Source organism: Zeugodacus cucurbitae, chromosome 2, assembly GCF_028554725.1.
Source record: "Zeugodacus cucurbitae isolate PBARC_wt_2022May chromosome 2, idZeuCucr1.2, whole genome shotgun sequence".
Classification (NCBI taxonomy): domain Eukaryota; kingdom Metazoa; phylum Arthropoda; class Insecta; order Diptera; family Tephritidae; genus Zeugodacus; species Zeugodacus cucurbitae.
The window spans coordinates 31,829,519-31,850,417 of NC_071667.1; the positions used below are offsets into that span (position 1 = coordinate 31,829,519).

Here is a 20,899-nt window from a genome sequence, read left to right on the forward strand (position 1 = left end):
TATAGGTTAGCTGTTCCTGTTCTATATAGTCGTATATACATACACATATGTATGTATATCATTGTCCACAAAACCTATGTATGTACATGCATATTCGAAGAATTTATTTCTTCGGAATATGCAGGAATGCGGTAAAATTATTATTATTAAAAAATTATTGCCGACCTGAACTTCTCGAATAACACACAATCTGAAAACAATAGACAAAAATGAAATAAAATAATAAAGAAAGTACATATAACAAAAAAATTGTAGTTTTATTATTTGCACTGCGTATACTGTTGTTCAACGAATCTCTGCAATAAGCTCGATTATTTATTATAACCAATCAAGCCGTTGTTCGATATTGGAAATACATATTACATTGTGCTAATGTTTGCTGTGACAAACATGAATTTTTTCCTTCTCAATATTTTAAATGCACCGTAGTAATTTCAATCTTAAAGAACGCTTGTTGGATATTCCTCTCGACAATAAATTATATAATCATGAGTGATACATTGCTGATACTTGATATTCAGGAGCAGAGTATTAGGAGTTATTGGAATATATTAAGGACTAAAAACCTAATTTTGAGGAACGCCAGAACAAATGGCACAGAAGGGCTACACTCAAATGTATAAAAACTTAACAAATGGGAGTGGTGCCCCCCACTTTTGGTTCAAAAACCAAACCTAAAGTACGACTATTTTCTATCAAAGACTATTGCTTTTCGTGGCCCCAAATACCGAACAATTTAGCCTCAGTGCATATCGATAATTTTTTACCGAAAATACCGTTAAATCTCTCACTATAAAATGGTATGTTGCACCCGAACTTGTTATTATTTTAATTTTAGAAGCATGGTGTTTGAATCTGGGAATGTGAAGTATTAACGACAAAAAAGATCTGTCTTAATGTTAATACACAAATATTTACATATGTATATTAAAGCACTAAAACACACGAGTTTGCTTGCATTTTAATGTATAATCTTACATTTGCATGTACATATATGTATGTATATGTTCATAGTAAGTACACATACGTATAACTTCAATATGACTTTCGGAGAGTAGTAAGAACAGCGATATACTAAGCGAGAATATATTGAATTTATAGTGTAAAATGATATAAGATACCAGTCATTGTAATAAAAGAGTGCCGTCAGTGCAAGTTTATTTGTAATTAAAAACTGTTGAACTTATAAAAGTTGAAATACACGTAGAGCTAAAATTTTGCAGAGTAAGTTTTTATACAGATAAGAGTGCAAGTATTAAATATTTCAGTATTCGGTACTTTTATTCTATTGGTGAATAATAGTTCTTAGCGAGACCTTGGATTTATAATCAACTAAATGTAGTATTTCTTCCATACTCATGTATGTACATTCGGGCTAACGTTTTTTCGAACTTCACTCAGCCGTATACTATTTTACAGAATTCTTTTGTATGATCTAAGATGGAATATAATGTTTCCTTATGATAGTGATCCTAATTAATATAATAAAATGGTTGAACATACTTAGAAAGCATTTTAAGGTTGTGTTCTTTTTTATAATAGTGTGTCGCCCTGCTGAAAATTTGTCAAAATCAATAGTTCCTCTAGCCCCCCAATACTTCATTAACAAATATTCCAATTTACGCTTGACTTTATACCGTATATATCGTTTTATTTGTGAAATATCTTAGGAAAATTTGGTGAGCGTATAGTCAGAGGTCAAAATATTTAATATATACATACATTCTTCAGTTACTTGCGATCACGATCTTTGGCATTCTGGCCTGATAAATTATCGTATGTGGATGGAGCTGGCAAAACAGATAGACAATCCGACATTCTGCACAATGAATGACGAAATACAAATTTTATAAATATCGTAACCAAAGTACTCAAACTGTCACTATAATACACAAAATGTAGAAAATCGGAAGAGTAGTCCCATTGCTGAAACCTGAGAACCGACTTTATCATACCATTGGATTCCGTAAAGTACACAGCACCACAACAGCATTTAGCGCCATAAACGCTCAGATAACTCATAGCCTCAATCACAACCCACCCTGTAAGACAATCGTCCTAGTAGCGTGTTTATTTATCGTCCTGGGTAGCTGGACCAAATTTTGTGTATCACTGGAGGTGAATTGCACCAAATATGATGAAATGTACAACCTAGTGAGAGCCTATTTCTCTTTAGGCTCGGTGGGTATCAGTCCTAAGTCGTTTGAGGAACTTAGGTCAAGATTAGAAGAGCGTCCATATAAAAAAAACAGTTCATATGACATCAGTCTGAAGAAATAGGAAACAGGACTCTTGAGGAAATACTACCACATCTTCAATGTTGAATTTAGACTCGTCAATATGATGTGTCTCATCATGATCTTCATCAGAAAGTGCTACATAAATCATAGCCATTAGGCATGTTCTCGTACCGTCTGCGGGGTGGCTTCTTGAGGTGAATGAACAAGCTTCCAACGCCTCATGCCATCTTCCCAAACCTTGACTACCAAATATCGTCTGACGCTTTGTTAATCTGGAGGATGTGCTTTAGCCTGCGTCTTCATTCGAAAATTTCGATATGCTTACTACTGTCTAGTTGCTAGACGGCACGTCTCGCGTTCTCCCACAGGTTCGGAAGTGTTGTTACAACTTCCTTCCCCCATGTCTGCAAAGGGTCATCATTACATATCAATATTTTGAACCTGCCAAGCCACCTTGCTCTATCGAATGTTGGATTGGGTGTGCTTCTAATAAGTTCATATCCCCAGTTTTCAACCGCTCCTATTAGATCTGCAACAGCGGGTTGCTGCGGTCAATTATCGTTTTGCAATCTGGCTGGCTGCCGCCGCTGCTTTGGACGTTGTCGGCTTGTCGTCCGCATGTCTGACGTTTAGTTGCAGGGCTACGCCTTTGCATTTTTTCCACTTTGCCGCCTTCGGTAAAGGGCTGCCTTATTTGATTTCGATGTATCACACTTTCGTCTTCAACCCTTCCTTGCTTAATTTCTTCTGGAGTCCTTTCTTGTTGCCAGAGTTGCAGAGAGCGAAGAAGTTCTTCTCCTTTCTCGGTGTTTATGCTCAACGAGCTTTTCTGGTCCGAGTCTTCGTGGACTGTGGAATTTAAGGCAAGCGAAGAATGGCGATATCGTTTTTAATAGCGACACAATCGTATTTAAAAAAGAAATTAAAGGCTAAGTTCGACAAAGAAATATTTTCAAGTTTAGGCAAAACTAATCCATCAAAGTGGTTGAAGACGGAAGGGAACATTAGACAACTGGTTCATCATTCAGGATCCAACAAATATCCCAAAAATTGTGTTTGAGAAGGGTTTCGACGTTTGAAAGAAACGCTGACGTATGTAAGTGCAGAATATCGCATGGATACTCTTTTAAAGGCTACAACATTAATGTAGATGAATGAATAAATGTTTTTTTCAAAAAACGAAAATTTCCGTTATTTCTCGTAAATCCTTATATGAATTTTTCAATAATTTTTGCATACATACATACATATGTGAATTTATTATATGTTTTTACGTCTAGTTTTCGAATGTTAGTATGCATAAGTAGTTACATTTTATTTTAATTATAGTCTTAAATTTAACTAAACATTTTCTTATTTAATTTATTTTTAATCTAATTTCAGTATTCGTCCCGACATCCCTATATACTGGTTTCGACGTAATGGACGTGTATTGGAATTCTTTCTTGTTAAAATGCAACTTTTGTGTTAAAACATTTCACTTATTAACTCCTGAAAACATGTTCTCAATTATAACGATATTATTCATAGTTACAATCTATTGGCTCTTCCTCGTACCTTGTAACTGGAAAAAGGTATTTATATATCATTTCTGTTTAAAAATTTTTGCATATCGTTACGGGTTATATACTTCTTCTTCTTCTTGACTGGCGTAGACACCGCTTACGCGGTTATAGCCGAGTCCAAAACAGCGCGTCACGTATCCCTCCTTCTGGCAGTTTGGCGCCAATTGTTTATACCAAGTGGAGTGGAGGTCTCCCTCTTCCTCGGCTTCCACCAGCGGGTACTGCATCGAATACTTTCAGAGCTGGAGCACTTTCATCCATTCGAACAACATGACCTAGCCAGCGTAGCCGCTGTTTTTTTATTCGCTGGACTATGTCTATGTCGTCGAATAACACATACAGCTCATCGTTCCATTGTATGCGGTATTCGCCGTTGCCAATATTTAAGGGACCATAAATCTTCCGCAAAACCTTTCTCTCGAAAACTCCTAATGCCGTCTCATCGGATGTTGACATCGTCCACGCTTCTGCACCGTAAAGTAGGACGGGAATGATGAGAGACTTGCAGAGTTTGGTTTTTGTTCGTCGAGAGAGGACTTTACTTTTCAATCGCCTACTTAGTCCATAGTAGCACCTGTGATCCTGCGTTGGATTTCCAGGCTGACATTGTTATTGCTGGTTCCCAGGTAGACGAAATTATCTACAACTTCAAAGTTGTGACTGTCAACAGTGACGTGGGAGCCAAGACGCGAATGCGCTGACTGTTTGTTTGACGACAGGAGATATTTCGTCTTGTCCTCGTTCACCACCAGACCCATACGCTTTGCTTCCTTATCCAGTCTGGAAAAGGCAGAACTAATAGCGCGGGTGTTGTTTCCAATGATATCGATATCTTCGGCGTACGCCAGTAGCTGTACACTCTTATAGAAGATTGTACTTTCTCTATTTGGCTCTGCAGCTCGTATTATTTTCTCCAGCATCAGGTTAAAGAAATCACACGAGAGTGAGTCACCTTGTCTGAAACCTCGTCTGGTATCGAACGGCTCGGAGAGGTCCTTCCCGATCCTGACGGAGCTTTTGGTGTTGCTCAACGTCAGCTTACACAGCCGTATTAGTTTTGCGGGGATACCAAATTCAGACATCGCGGCATAAAGGCAGCTCCTTTTCGTGCTGTCGAAAGCAGCTTTAAAGTCGACAAATAGATGGTGTGTGTCGATCCTATTTTCACGGGTCTTCTCCAAAATTTGGCGCATGGTGAATATCTGGTCTGTTGTTGATTTTCCAGGTCTAAAGCCACACTGATAAGGTCCAATCAGTTTGTTGACGGTGGGCTTTAGTCTTTCATACAATACGCTCGACAGAACCTTATACGCGATGTTGAGGAGGCTTATCCCACGGCAATTGGCGCAAATTGTGGGGTCTCCCTTTTTGTGTACTGGGCAGAGTACACTGAGATTCCAATCGTCAGGCATGCTTTCTTCCGACCATATTCTGCAAAGAAGCTGATGCAAGCACCTTATCAGCTCTTCGCCGCCGTATTTGAATAGCTCGGCCGGTAATCCATCGGCCCCCGCCGCCTTATTGTTCTTCAAGCGGGTAATTGCTATTCGAATTTCTTCACGGTCGGGCAATGGAACATCTGTTCCATCGTCGTCGATTAGGGAATCGGATTCGCCATCTCCTGGTGTTGTACTTTCACTGCCATTCAGCAGGCTGGAGAAGTGTTCCCTCCACGAACTCAGTATACTCTGGTCATCAATAACTAGATCACCTCTGGGGGTCCTACAGGAGAGTGCTTCGGTCTTGAAACCTTCGGTTAGTCGCCGGGTCTTTTCGTAAAATTTTCGAGCATTACCCCTGTCGGCCAGCTTGTCAAGCTCTTCATACTCACACATTTCGGCCTCGTTCTTTTTTTGTCTGCAAATGCGTCTCGCTTCCCTCTTCAGCTCTCGGTATCTTTCCCATCCCGCTTTTATTGCGGTCGATCGTAACATTGCGAGGTAGGCAGTCTGTTTTCTCTCCACTGCGAGACGACAATCCTCATCATATCAGCTGTTTTTTTTACTTTTCCGAAAACCAATGGTTTCGGTTGCAGCTATACGTAATTAGTTTGATATGCCGTCCCACAGCTCACTTATACCGAGATGCTGATGAGTGCTCTCAGAGAGCAGGAGTGCAAGTCGAGTAGAAAATCGTTCGGCTGTCGGTTGTGATTGCAGCTTATCGATGTCGAACCTTCCTTGTGTTTGTTGACGTGTGCGCTTTTCTACACAGAGGCGGGTGCGTATCTTAGCTGCTACAAGATAGTGGTCCGAGTCGATGTTGGGACCACGAAGCGTACGCACATCAAAAACACTGGAGACATGTCGTCCGGGGACAGCCAAGTAGCTTGATGGATTTTCTTATGCTGGTATCTAGTACTACAGACGACCATATTTCGGGCCCCGGCGAAGTCGATCAGCCTCAGACTGTTTGGTGATGTTTCGTCATGGAGGCTGAATTTTCCGACTGTTGTGCCAAAGACACCTTCTTTACCCACCCAAGCGTTGAAATCGCCAAGCACGATGTTGACATCGTGGCGAGGGCAGCGCTCATAGGTACGTTCTAGGCGCTCATGGAAGGTATCTTTGATCACTTCGTCCTTCTCTTCCGTTGGGGCGTGGGCGCAGATCAGCGATATGTTGAAGAACCTCGCTTTGATGCGGATTGTGGCTAGACGTTCATCCACCGGAGTGAATGCCAGGACTCGACGACGGAGTCTCTCTCCCACCACGAATCCCACACCGAATTTGCGCTCCTTTATATGGCCGCTGTAGTAGATGTCACAAGGACCCACCTTCTTCCGTCCTTGTCCCGTCCATCGCATTTCTTGGATTGCGGTGATGTCAGCCTTTACTCTTACGAGGACATCAACCAGCTGGGCAGAGGCAACTTCCCAATTAAGAGTCCGGACATTCCAGGTGCATGCCCTTAATTCGTAGTCCTTTAAACGTTTGCAGAGGTCGTCATCAAAATTGGGGTCTCTCATCCGAGGCTGTTTCTTCCTTTTCATTGGGGGGTGTTTTTATGTGGTGGGTCCCAAACCCTACGCACAACCGCATAAGCGGGTTTCGCCTTCTCACTTTAGCTCTCCTCCAAACGGATGTCTGTTGGCTACCCAGAGGATACTTGGTCTAAGACCGGAAGTCGTGAGCTGCTTGAGCCACATGTAAAAGAATCGTTCCTGGCCACTCCCAAGTGAATGACAGTCAGAAACTTTCCTCACTTACGTGAACTTCTACATATGACTCCATCCTACGGGTTATATACACCACTTTTAATTTTTAATACCAATTTGAGCGCAGCCCTTCTACACCATTTTTACCGTAACATTTAAGGTTTCTTGTGTTTTTCCTTACTAAATTACAGAACTTTTAGTAGTTTTCAACACTACCTTTGTATGGAAGGAAAACGTGGTATAATCCGATTTCATCCATTTTCATAGTACATATTAAAATGCCTACAGGAAATTAAACCAAGAATTTTAGTTGGTACAGAGCCTTAGTAGTTTATGAGATATATACAGAAAACATAAAGGGAGCGGGGCAGCGTCCACTTTTCCAAAAAAATTTCTTATAAATATGTTCCTCCCTAGTGTGATCCTCTGCTTTATAGGTTACGCCCATTTTGTGGACGTGGCAGTGGTCCGATTTCTACCCGCTTACAATGCCAACATTTTTATGGTATCAAAGAATACGTGTATTAAGTTTCATCATGATATCACATTTTTTCCTCAAGTTATCGCTTGGACGGAGAGACGACATCCAGATTTGAACTCTACTTGTCACCGTGGTCACTTTGGTATACATAACCCTATAACCATAGTTTTAGGACTTACAAACAACTGGTATGTGGACAAAACTATTATAATCTGTGCAACATGTTGCGAGAATATAAAAAAGCAAAATATAGTAAGTTGGTAGTCGGGCAAAATTTTACCCGCAGCCCTTCTGATCTTTAAATAAAATAATTAAAGATTTCCCTATTCCCCTATATAATCAGGACCCAGAATGAAGAGAATTGTCAAATCGAAAATGGAAATGTACAACATAATGAACCAAATTAAACAATGTGCAGATAAAATATCACAATGAACATAATTCTTAAAATCGCCATCTATAAAATTATCCAATATCATAAGGCATATTTATAATTAAAATTATTTATTTGTATCTTTATATTAAAACCCAAAAAAGCTAACTGTAAACGAATGCTGTAATCTTGTATTCATTTTTGATACGATAACTATTAAAATTTTCCATACTCTGTTATTTTCAGAGACATGCGCCTGATATAAGTTTTAATAAAAGGAATAATCGGTCACGTTTAATAGGCTTGAAGCAATTGCCTCCTCCCTATCCAAATGGCTGGTACTGTATTTTAGAATCATCATTATTAAAACCAGAGAGCAGTAGATATGTTTCTTGCCTCGGAGAACATTTCGCTATTTTTCGGAACATTGACGGGGAAGTAAGCGTATTAAATGCTTATTGTCCTCATCTTGGTGCAAATATGGCAATTGGTGGGCGAATAAATGGTGATAATATTGAGTGTCCTTTTCATCAGTGGAGCTTTAGGGGCAGTGATGGATCATGTGCAAATATTCCTTATAGCTGTGGCGGCAAGTATTATATATATGTATAACTTCCAACCGTAATATTTAACGCAAGCTGTTTAAATTTTTTCTCCTTCAGATTTGTAAAAGTATAGAACAATATACTTAAATTTAGGTATATGAGAGCTAGACCAAAGACAGAACCGACTTTATTTGTTTTTGACCAAAAAATGTCGCCATTAATTCATTGAAATATTAAATATATTGGCCAGAATATGTAAAATCATTATATATCATTTATTTACCGGACTGAACATCACTACGTCTATGATAATCCGTTTACTTAATTTTACTACGATATCTTATATACTGACCGATATATACATATGTGTATGATAAAGTCAATCGGAAGTTCGAGAGGCGCTTATTATGAGGGAATATGTTCACTTAATTTCATTAATATATCTTACAAATTGACTGATATTGTACTTTTGATAATGTACTGCTTCATACTCATATTTTATTCTAAGCAAATTTATTCCAGATAAAACGGTCAGTCTGTGGTATGTTTTAATAAAACTCGGTGAAGACGAATGTATTTAAAAACCATTAATTTATACATGGTTATTTATACACGATACTAAATTGGATATTGACATTTCAGATCGTAAGGGAATTAAAGTTCGAAAATGGATATGCCGCGAAATAAATGACAACATTTTCATTTGGTATCATTCGGAAAGTGAAAAAATTCTATGGGAGCTGCCTTTATTTACTTCAATTGAAAACAAGGAATTAGTTTTCCAAGGTAGCAATGAGTTTTACGTTGACTGTCATATTCAAGGTAAGAGCAAAAGTAACGCTAAGACTATATATAAATCACCATTATCTAATAGTATTCGTTTTCGGTCCATAAATTCCTTAGGCTCCACATTCTGGTTACGACTCTCCAAACGCCTGAAATTTTAAATTGTACAATCACCGTTATTTTTTGAACACACCACGTATTTTAGTGAGTCCATACCATGCTATATCCATCGTAGTGTGATCTAGTGAGACAATATTGATTGAGAAAGTCAGCGCTTTCGCGTTTTGGCTCTCACGTCACTGTTTACGAGCACAACTTTCATAGACAATTTCGTCTACTTTGTAGTCAGCATCAACAACACCAACCAGCCATGAAATCCAACGCAGTATAACTTTGGCAATCAGGCGCTGCTTTGGACTGAGTAGGCATTTGAAAAGTAAAGTAACTCTTCAAGTTCGCTCCTTATTCCTGTCCTGATTTATGGTGCAGATGCGTGGACGATGCCAACATCTAATGAGACGACACTAGGAGTTTTCGAAAGAAAGGGCACGGCGAATACCTCAGACGATAAAACGATAAGCTGTAGAGTCATAGGACGTCATTGAGATATTTCATGTCACTTCACTGCCATTTAGCAGGTTAGAGAAATGTGCCCTCCATAAACTCAAAATGCCCTGGACAGCGGTCAACAGATTACCTTTTTGGTTTCTACATGAGTATGTTCTTAGCCTTGTCAAAATCCAATTGTTTCTGCTGCAGCGGTACGTAGTGAGTTTGAGATACCGTTCCACAGTTCCCCGCGTCCTTAAGAGTGTAGTGAAATCGCGTTCCTCAATAGTATTCAATCACATCATGCAATAATCCCAGCAATCCCCATTTGTTGTTTTTAGAATTTAAAATATTAAAACAAATAGTAACAGAGTAAAGCCATTGTTTTCCGAATGATATACATATGCGATACATCTAAAAGAACATTACGAATAATAAAGAATAATTGATAACATCAGTTGCAAATACAATATTTTAGTTTGTATGAAAATTATAAAACATCCATTAAATTAAATAATGTAAAATTATAATAATATGATTGTCTCATTTCAGAAATACCCGAGAATGGCGCTGACTTAGCCCACTTTTCAGCAGTACATCAAACGTGTTTATTTTCGAGTGGACAAAATCCTGATAAAAGTTTGTTTCTTAAATATGTGCAACATCACTGGAAGGCCGCGTAAGTTTTAAATGTTATAGCATATAAATATAAGCAATTTTAAAGCTTAGATAAATATTATGTATACATATTTTTAATGTACGTAAGTATATTGTTGGTTATGTTGAAAAATACTAAAACTCGTGTATGGTATATTACAGTGGGAGTAGAACCACCAGCTTTTCTGGAACAAATTGTAATTCAATATATAATAAAAATTAAGCACCGCTCACTTGAAAATCCGAAATCGGATCACAACTCTTCAAGGCCCCAGATGTCTATGCCTGACTTCCTACCGCAAATACCAATAAATCTCTCAAATATTTTAATGACTTTATTTGGGGCTCTTATCCTAATAATGTGTCCTAATGTTACGAATTAATAAAATCGGATCCAATATCCCTTATATAAGGATTTCAAACGTCCAGTTGTATTTATAAAGTATAAACAAACAAACAAATTACCAACTTCCATATAATATATACAGTCAGTCAAACATATAGATACATAGATATTCGTAAAAAAATATTTCAGGAACTACTCGACGAATGCCAATGAAATTCAGACCATTACATTTTTTGGCATCCCAATGGTATAATTTGAAAATGGGTAAAATCAATTTATAACCACACCTACTTCCCACATAGCACAAATTTGAAATCAATCTGTTTTGTTTACTTTACACTCCATAATTTAAGCACTAGTGAAGATATCGGAACAGAACATTGCACATTTGTAGTTTTTACCATAAGATTTGAAGGCCCCAGATACCGATACCCGTATGAGGACCTCAGTGCTTCTTACTAATTTTTTACCGAAAATATAGAAAAATCTCTCAGATATTCTAAATAAATTCAGAACAGATATGTGTGATATTTTGTCTTTGTGTCGAAAATGGGCAAAATCGGGTCATTACTTACTCTAGCCCCCAGTACCGATGGACTTTATACAGTATATATCGGTTAATATGTGAGAAATCATGCTCAAATTTATTCATAAACAATAAAATATTTAATTACTGATTATTCTCATTATTTTAATTTTTTTTCACATTATACAGTTTCAGTTCGTTAACATACAAATGAACGTGTAGAAGTTACTAAAACTATGACTTGTATAGAATTATATAACATATGTAGTTATGTTTATTCAAAGCCCTATTTTAATATAATTGCTAATATTTTGCCCGTTATTTATTTCCAGATGGAGTATTTTATCATCATCAAAAAGCCATATCGCAACACTCCATTTAACACATCATCTCCAGTTGTTTTTTAAATATCAGCTGATTCAAGTAGATATAAAAGCTAGACAGGTAATATGACAGCATTAAACTTTCATATTTATTCAAATAAAGTAATCCCCGCTAAAGTGCCCCTTCGATTCACGTCCCTAGTGAAATTCTCTAATAAAATGAGTATATTTTCGATTTTTCAGGTTTTCCTACTTTTCCGGCTTTCCGATAATTTTTAATTCTTAGCTGAAATGAGCATAGAGTTAATTTTCCTAATTTCCCTAAATTTCGAGATTTTCTGTAATTTTGTAAAAATTGATCAAACTCAAACTTTAAATGTAGCGCCTTTTAAACGCTAGCGCCAAACTTGTATTTTTGTAATGTAACTGTTGGTAATACATGAAGTTGTCTCCCTAGCCGAAGAAACAGACAGCAGATAGGGGGATAATAGTATTGTACACTATTGTAAACATATATGTACCCCACGTGTTTCTCATTATACTCTCGCAACAAAGCAACAAAAGAAACTATTATAGTTTTGTTCACATAACGGTTGTTTGTAAGTCCTAAAACTAAGCGAGTAAAGTTCAAATCCGGATGTCTGTCTGTCCGTCCGTGTAAGCTATAACTTGAGTAAAAATTGAGATAACTTGGAACACGTGTTCCTTGGCACTATAAGAAGGTTAAGTTCGAAGATGGAATCGGACCACTGCCACGCCCACAAAATGGCGATAACCGAAAACACATAAAGAGCTACAACAAAGCCATACATTTTGCTATGAGCTTAAAATTTGGTACAAACGATTGTCCTAGGAAGGGGCATATTTGGATGTAACTTTTTTGGGAAGTGGTCGTGGCCACGCTCCATACTAAGTTTTTTGTTTATACTTATCTCGTAAACTACTAAAGCTATATCAACGAAACTTTCAGGAGTCGTTTTTCTCAGGTATTTCCTTATATAGTCCAAAAATGGAGAAAATGAGATTATAACTACGCCCACCTCCCATACAAAGTTTATGTTGAGAACTACTAAAAATGCTATAATTCAGTAAGGAAAAGCAACAGAAGCCTTAAATTTCATTATAAAGTAGGCACAGAAGAGCTGCATTCAAAATTGTAAACAAAATTTTAAATGGGCGTGGTTCCGCCCATTTATGGGTCAAAAACCATATTTCCCTTGCATCCCAATTATATGTTGTGAAAATAGGCCAAATCGGTTCACAACCACGCCTACTTCCCATATACCAGAACTTTGAAGCCAATCTGAATGGTTTACTTTACAATATATAAAGGAAGCACCAGTGCAGATATCGGAATAGAACTTTGCACAAATACTAAATTTATAATGTGGCATCGCTCTTCTAAAAATCGCCAAAATCGGACCATAAGTATTCAAGGCCTCATACATCGAATATGAGGACCTTAGAGCTTCGAATAAATTTTTTAACGAAAATATAGGTGAATCTCTCAGATATTTTGAATAAATTCAGAGGGGATATTTTTCTTCTAATATAATGTCTCCGTGCCTAAAATACGTGAAATCGGGTCATAACTTCACCTAACTCCCATATACTTAACTTTCAATGGACATATATATGCCGAATATGTGGGTCAAATTGTTTGTGATAATTTTATTTAATAACGTGTTGCATTTGTTTATGTACATATCGTGTACGTAACATAATTTACCAAATAAAATAATAATTTACTTACGTGATGACATAATGTACACAAAATATAGTATCACTATAGTGTACAAAAGCTCTACAACAATGTTTTTATTAATTCTATTAACACTTTAGATTTGTTTTTTTTAACACAAGACCATAGCAGCAACACAAGTCAAATGAAATATTTAAATAAATAAATTTCCGTTTAATATTCATTTATAAAATAAATATAAAAAACTCTCAATATCGTCTGTCGCGAGGGCACAAACGAATGCCCATGCAAAGACTGCGTATGCTTATGCAAAGTGCCACAGCCATGCGCGATGTTCATTCGCTGCTGGTTCGACAACGACTGAATGATAGAGCGTAAGCGTACGTGTGACTTGAGTCGGCACAATTGTGTACCAGTGGTCGGCACGAGAGGAATTGTGATTGTGTAAGTGAGCACGAAATAATGAATACCCAGTGAGAACTCTGTAGCCTAACATTTTAATACACAATCACAATTCCTCTCGTGCCGACCACTGGTATACATATATGTAGGTATGTAATCTCGTCTGTCGCGAGAGTACGAACGAATGCCCATGCAAAGAGCGCGTATAGTATACATATATTATAAGAATACACGCGGAGTATATCTGTATAAAATCTCATCTGTCACGAGAACAGCTGAAAATAATATAATATGTATAAAGTCCATCGACTGTACCAATTTTTGATACAGAGACACACTATTAGAAGAAAAAGAATTCTCTGGATTACATTAAATTTATTGATGTATTATGTTTTCAACATAACCTTTGTATGGGTGGTTTGCGTGGTTACTATCCGATTTCACCCATTTTCATGGTGTATGATTGGATGCTAAAGCAAATGTGTCCAGCTATTTTGTTTATATAGCTTATTTAGTTTTCGAGATAAATATATACAAAAAACCTATTTCGAAAAAAAATTACGTGTACATATTTCCCTGCCCGTTGCCATCCTGTGTACAAAATCTGATTTTCAGAGCTTTATTTGTGGTTTAGTTATGGCTCTTTATAGCATTTCCTTTAAGGCCATTTTTTGGACATGATTGATCATTTTGATAAACATATTTATAGGGTTATATCACGTTTTTTATTATAATTTTGAAACTTTATTTCATTTTTGTAGATTGGTCCTTCTTTCGTACATATGGATTTGAACTCGTCGGTATTTGGGCATATTGAAATTCTGCAAACTGTAACTCCAATTGAACCACTTGTACAAAAAGTTTCTCATAGGTTCTATGCAAGCAGAGCCCTGGGCCCTATTATAAAGATATTGATATTCGCCGAAAGTGTTATGGTAACATTTTCATATATTTATTTTTTTTTTAATCTTATTAAAACTATTTTTTCGAATCACTTACAGTTTGAAAGAGACATGGCTATCTGGAACCATAAATTATTTCGAAGCACGCCATTGTTAGTAAAAGAAGATATTGGCATAAAAAAATTTAGAATGTGGTTCTCGCAATTCTATACAGAAAACAGCAAGTCCTTTATTGACGCACGAAAAATACTGGACTGGTAAAATATTTTATAATTTTTTTTATTACATGTACTAAACTAAAATTTTTCAATAAACAGAACAGTTACCTAAAAAGTTTTTAATCAAGCTATATTTATTCTTTTTTTATATATAATACTAATAACTATTACTAATAATAATGTATGTATGTGATTGGCGTTGCAACCGTTTAGCCGGTTATAGCCGAATCGACGATAGTGCGCCATCTCTCTCTCTCCTTCGCAGTTCGGCGCCAGTTGGAGTTCCCAAGTGTAACCAGGTCGCTCTCCACCTGGTCCCTCCAACGGAGTGGAGGCCTTCCCCTTCCTCGGCTTCCTCCGGCGGGTACTGCATCGAACACTTTCAGGGCTGGAGTGTTTTCGTCCATTCGGACAACATGACCTATCCAGCGTAGCCGCTGTCTTTTTATTCGCTGAACTATGTCAATGTTGTCGTATAACTCGTACAGCTCATCGTTCCATCGTCTGCGGTATTCGCCGTTGCCAATGTTCTTAGGACCATAAATCTTGCGCAAAATTTTCCTCTCGAAAACTCCTAGTGTCGTCTCATCTGATGTTGACATCGTCCAAGCTTCTGCACTGTAGAGCAGGACGGGAATGATAACCGACTTGTAGAGCTTGATTTTGGTTCGTCGAGAGAGGACTTTACTGTTCAATTGCCTACTCAGTCCAAAGAAGCACCTGTTGGCAAGAGTTATTCTGCGCTGGATTTCGAGGCTGACATTGTTCGTATTGTTGATGCTGGTTCCCAGGTATACGAAATTATCGACGACCTCGAAGTTATGACTGTCAACAGTGACGTGGGAGCCAAGACGCGAATGCGCCGAGTGTTTGTTTGATGACAGGAGATATTTCGTCTTGTCCTCATTCACCTCCAGACCCATTCGCTTCGCCTCCTTATCCATGCGGGAAAAAGCAGAACAAACGGCGCGGTTGTTGCTTCCGATGATATCAATATCATCGGCGTACGCCAGGACCTGTACACTCTTGTAGAAGATTGTACCTTCTCGGTTTAGCTCTGCAGCTCTTATAATTTTTTCCAGCATCAGGTTAAAGAAGTCGCACGATAGTGAGTCACCTTGTCTAAAACCTCGTTTGGTATCGAACGGCTCGGAGAGGTCCTTCCCAATCATGACGGAGCTTTTGGTGTAGCTCAACGTCAATTTACACAGCCGTATTAGTTTTGCGGGGATACCAAATTCAGACATCGCGGCGTAAAGGCAGCTCCTTTTTGTGCTGTCGAAAGCAGCTTTAAAATCGACAAAAAGGTGGTGTGTGTCGATCCTCTTTTCACGGGTCTTCTCCAAGATTTGGCGCATGGTGAATATCTGGTCAGTTGTCGATTTTCCAGGTCTAAAGCCACACTGATAAGGTCCAATCAGTTCGTTGACGGTGGGCTTTAGTCTTTCACACAGTACGCTCGATAGAACCTTGTATGCGATATTTAGGAGGCTGATCCCACGGTAATTGGCGCAGATTGTGGGATCTCACTTTTTATGAATTGGGCAGAGCACACTGAGATTCCAATCGTCAGGCATGCTTTCTTCCGACCATATTCTGCAAAGAAGCTGATGCATGCACCTTATCAGTTCTTCGCCGCCGTATTTGAATAGTTCTGCCGGTAATCTATCGGCCCCCGCTGCTTTGTTGTTCTTCAAGCGGGTAATTGCTATTCGAATTTCTTCATGGTCGGGTAATGGAACATCTGTTCCATCGTCATCGATTGGGGGATCGGGTTCGCCATCTCCTGGTGTTGTACTCTCACTGCCATTCAGCAGGTCGGAGAAGTGTTCCCTCCATAATCCCAGTATGCCCTGGACATCGGTTACCAGATTACCACCTTGGTCTCTACATGGGGATGCTCCGGTCTTGAAACCTTCGTTAAGTCGCTTAATTTTTTCATTAAATTTTCGAGCATTCCCTCTGTCTGCCAGCTTCTCAAGCTCTTCGTACTCACGCATTTCGGCCTCTTTCTTTTTTTGTCTGCAGATGCGTCTCACTTCCCTCTTCAGCTCTCGGTATCTATCCCATCCCGCACGTGTTGTGGTCGTTTGCAACGTTGCGAGGTAGGCAGTCTGTTTTCTCTCCGCTGCGAGACGGCACTCCTCATCGTACGAGCTTGATTTTTGTCGTTGCCGAAAACCAATTGTTTCGGCTGCAGCGGTACGCAGTGAGTTTGAGATGCCGTTCCACAGTTCCCTTATACAGAGATGCTGATGAGTGCTCTCAGAGAGCAGGAGTGCAAGTCGAGTAGAGTATTTCGTGGCTGTCTGTTGCGATTGCAGCTTTTCGACGTCGAACCTTCCTTGTGTTTGTTGACGGGCATTCTTTGCTGCACAGAGGCGGGTGCGTATCTTCGTTGCGACCAGATAATGGTCCGAGTCTATATTTGGTCCTCGGAGCGTACGCACGTCTAAAACACAGGAGACATGTCTTCCGTCTATCACAACGTGATCGATTTGGTTCCGCGTGTTTCGATCAGGAGACAGCCAAGTAACTTGATGTATTTTCTTATGCTGGAATCTGGTACTACAGACGACCATATTTCGGGCCCCAGAGAAGTCGATCAGCCTCAGGCCGTTTGGCGATGTTTCGTCATGGAGGCTGAATTTTCCGACTGTTGTGTCAAAGACACCTTCTTTACCCACCCTGGCGTTAAAATCGCCAAGCACGACTTTGACATCGTGGCGGGGGCAGCGCTCATAGGTGCGCTCTAGGCGCTCATAGAAAGCATCTTTGGTCACATCGTCCTTCTCTTCCGTTGGGGCGTGGGCGTAAATCAGCGATATGTTGAAGAACCTCGCCTTGATGCGGATTGTGGCAAGACGTTCATCCACCGGGGTGAATGCCAGGACTCTGCGACGGAGTCTCTCTCCCACCACAAATCCAACACCAAATTTGCGCTCCTTTATATGGCCGCTGTAGTAGATGTCACAAGGACCCACCTTCTTCCGTCCTTGTCCCGTCCATCGCACTTCTTGGATGGCGGTGATGTCAGCCTTGAGTCGTATGAGGACATCAACCAGCTGGGCAGAGGCACCTTCCCAATTAAGGGTCCGGACATTCCAGATGCATGCTCTTATATCATTATCCTTAAAACGTTTGCAGGGGTCGTCATCAAAGGGGGGGTGTCTCATCCGAGGCTTTCGTAGATTTTTCATTGGGGGGTGTTTTTATGTGGTGGGTCCCAAACCCTACGCACAACCGCATAAGCGGGCTTCGCCTTCTCACTTTAGCTCGCCTTCCAACGGATGGATGGCTACCCAGAGGATACTTGGTCTAAAACCGGAAGTCGTGAGCTGCTTGAACCATGTGGAGGAGAATCGTTTCTGGCCACTCCCAAGTGAATGACAATCAAAAACTTTCCTCACTTGCGTGAACTTCTACACATGGTCCCATCCTCCTATTTAGAAGCAGATAGTCAATAAGTAAAAAGGACTAAGTTCCAGTGAACTGAGCATACCAAAAGAGTAAGCCATAAAAAAAGATTAGGCACAGTCGCGCATTTCAATACATTTAATGTACATATGTATGTATATCACAATTTACTCAAGCTATATCAACTAAAGGTTCAAAGCTTTTTCCTAACACCTCAGGATATAATGTAAACGTCGAGGTCCTGCTGATCTATTTGAGGGTCATCGGACATTCTTTATATTCTAAATTTCAAAGCAAATAATTTCACTTACCAATTTAGGGGGAAGGTGGGAGGGGGAGTTTTCTGTCGTAAACTCTTTATTAACTCCAACACGTCGGAGAGCTGTACTTCGAGTGAGCTCGCCAAACGCTGGACCTTCCGGCCCGTGATGGACCGAAAACGGTCCTTCCACTGCTGTCGCTTAGGAAGGCTCATTGGCAACGGCGAATACCGCAGACGATGGAACGATGAGCTGTATGTGTTATTCGACGACATAAACATAGTCCAGCGAATAAAAAGACAGCGGCTACGCTGGCTAGGTCATGTTGTTGGAATGGATGAAAGTGCTCCAGCTCTGAAAGTATTCGATGCAGTACCCGCTGGTGGAAGCCGAGGAAGAGGGAGACCTCCACTCTGATGAAAAGACCAGGTGGAGAGGGACCTGGCTTCGCTTGGCATAACCAATTGGCGCCAAATTGCCAGAAGGAGGGATACGTGGCGCGCTGTTGTGGACTCGGCTATAACCGCGTAAGCGGTGTCTACGCCAGTCAAAAAGAAGAAGAAGAATGTTTAATCGTCCCCCGTCGCCTTGTTGTTCCTCAAGCGGGTAATTGCTATTCGAATTTCTTCATGGTCGGGCAAAGGAACATCTGTTCCTCCTGGCTGTAGAAGTGTTGCCTCCACAACCTCTGTATACTCTGGCCATCAACCACTAGATCACCTCTGGGGGTCCTTCAGAAGTGTGCTCCGGCCTTGAAACCTTCTGTTAGTCGCCGGATCTTTTCATAGAATTTTCGAGCATTACCCCTATCGGTCAGCTTGTCAAGCTCTTCAAACTCACACACATCTCTTTCTTTATTATCTGCATATGCTTCTCACTTCCCTCTTTGGCTCCCTGTATCTTTCCTATCCTGCTCGTGTTGCGGTCGATCGCAACATTGCGAGGTAAACTGTTTGTTTTCTCTCCACTGCGATACGACAATCCTCATCATACCAGCTGTTTTTTTTTTACTTTTCCGAAAGCCAATAGTTGCAGCTGTACGTAAGGAGCTTGATATGCCGTTCCACAGTTCCCTTATACCGAGTTGCTGATGAGTGCTCTCAGAGAGCAGGAGTGCAAGTCGAAAAGAAAATCGTTCGGCTGTCAGTTGTGATTTCATCTTCTCGATGTCGAACCTTGCCTGTGTTTGTTGACGTGCGCGCTTTGCACGTCAAAAACACTGGAGACACCTATCCATCATAACATGATCGATCTGGTTGCGCGTGATTCGATCTAGGGACAGCCAAGTAGCTTGATGTATTATCTTATGCGGGAATCTAGTACTACAGTCGACCATATTTCGGGCACCGGTGAAGTCGATCAGCCTCAGCCCATTTGGCTAATTATCATCATGGAAGCTGAATTTTCCAACTGTTGTGCCAAAGACACCTTCTTATCCACTCTGGCGTTAAAATCGCCTAGCTCGATTTTGACACCGTGGCGAGAGCAGCGCTCATAGGTACGTTCTAGGCGCTCATAGAAGGAATCTTTGATCAAAATAAGCGATATGTTGAAGAACCTCGCTTTGATTCGGATTGTGGCTAGACATTTATCATCGAATTTCTTGGATAGCGGTGATGTCAGCCCTTACTCTTATGATGACAGCAACCAGCTGGGTAGAGACACCTTCCCAGTTAAGGGTCCGAACATTCCAGGTGCTTGACCTTATATCGTTTGCAGTGGTCGTCATCAAAGTTGGGGTATATCATCCGGGGCTGTTGTTTCATTTTAATTGGTAGATCGTCTTCATGTGCTGGGTCTCAATTCACCTTCTCACTTTAGCTCGCCTCCAAACGGATGTCTGTTGGCTACCCAAAGTAGTGTCTAGTAGTCGTCGACACCACCGTCGAAACCACATGTATGACAAACGATTTGAAAATAACCCATGGGGATGGGGACAGGACCGTTCTTGTTACTCCCGACCTTCACCCACCACCTGAGCCCAACATGAATTCCGTAAAGTGCACAGTACCACCCCAGCACTTATGGGTATAAACGGCCATATAACTAATGGTTTAAATCAAAAAACACCCTGCAAGAGGACGGTCCTAGTAGCGTTGGACTTGTCAAAAGCTTTTGACACAGTCAACCACACAACGCTACTAGAAGATATCGAACAATCTCCACTACCTCCAGGGCTGAAGAGGTGGACCATGAATTACCTGAACGGTCGTCAATCATGCGTAATGTTTCAAAGTCAAACATCCAAGCAAAGAAGAATTAAACAAGTGGTACCCCAGGGTGATGTCCTATCCCCCTTACTTTTGAACTTCTACATTTCGAAACTCCCTCAACCACCGGAAGGAGTCTCAGTTACCTCTTACGCTGATGATTGTGCGATATTGACATCGGACAATGGAATCGATGACTTGTGTTCGAAAGTAAACAACTACCTTCTCGACCTTTCTCGC

General features: G+C 40.0%; 1 protein-coding gene and 1 long non-coding RNA gene across 3 annotated transcripts; one reads left to right on the forward strand and one right to left on the reverse strand.

Annotated features, from left to right (window-relative positions):
- Window positions 1-1,014: 1,014 nt before the first annotated feature.
- On the forward strand, window positions 1,015-14,903 carry LOC105219599 (cholesterol 7-desaturase nvd). 2 transcript variants are annotated; one of them, XM_011195859.3, is made up of 8 exons: window positions 1,015-1,224; window positions 3,624-3,814; window positions 8,063-8,405; window positions 9,004-9,183; window positions 10,249-10,375; window positions 11,558-11,669; window positions 14,414-14,587; window positions 14,654-14,903. In XM_011195859.3, exons 2-8 carry the CDS (start codon window positions 3,662-3,664, stop codon window positions 14,813-14,815), a joined length of 1,251 nt encoding a protein of 416 aa, XP_011194161.1. In that variant the 5' UTR covers window positions 1,015-1,224; window positions 3,624-3,661; the 3' UTR covers window positions 14,816-14,903. The 2 variants fall into 2 exon arrangements, with proteins under 2 accessions (XP_011194161.1, XP_011194162.1); XM_011195860.3 differs by lacking the exon at window positions 1,015-1,224 and adding an exon at window positions 1,228-1,360.
- LOC128919968 (uncharacterized) lies at window positions 8,420-10,080 on the reverse strand. Its single transcript, XR_008470077.1, has 2 exons — window positions 9,364-10,080; window positions 8,420-9,296 (listed from the first exon to the last, which is right to left on the reverse strand). It is a non-coding gene; the product is annotated as an uncharacterized LOC128919968 (long non-coding RNA).
- Window positions 14,904-20,899: the final 5,996 nt, after the last annotated feature.

Excerpts from the sequence above, each read along its gene's own strand:
- LOC105219599 (XM_011195859.3), top strand. The coding sequence starts at position 3,662 with ATGGACGTGTATTGGAATTCTTTCTTGTTAAAATGCAACTTTTGTGTT. Across the intron at positions 3,815-8,062 it reads TACCTTGTAACTGGAAAAAG|AGACATGCGCCTGATATAAG; the intron begins GTATTTATATAT and ends TGTTATTTTCAG. Across the intron at positions 10,376-11,557 it reads CAACATCACTGGAAGGCCGC|ATGGAGTATTTTATCATCAT; the intron begins GTAAGTTTTAAA and ends ATTTATTTCCAG.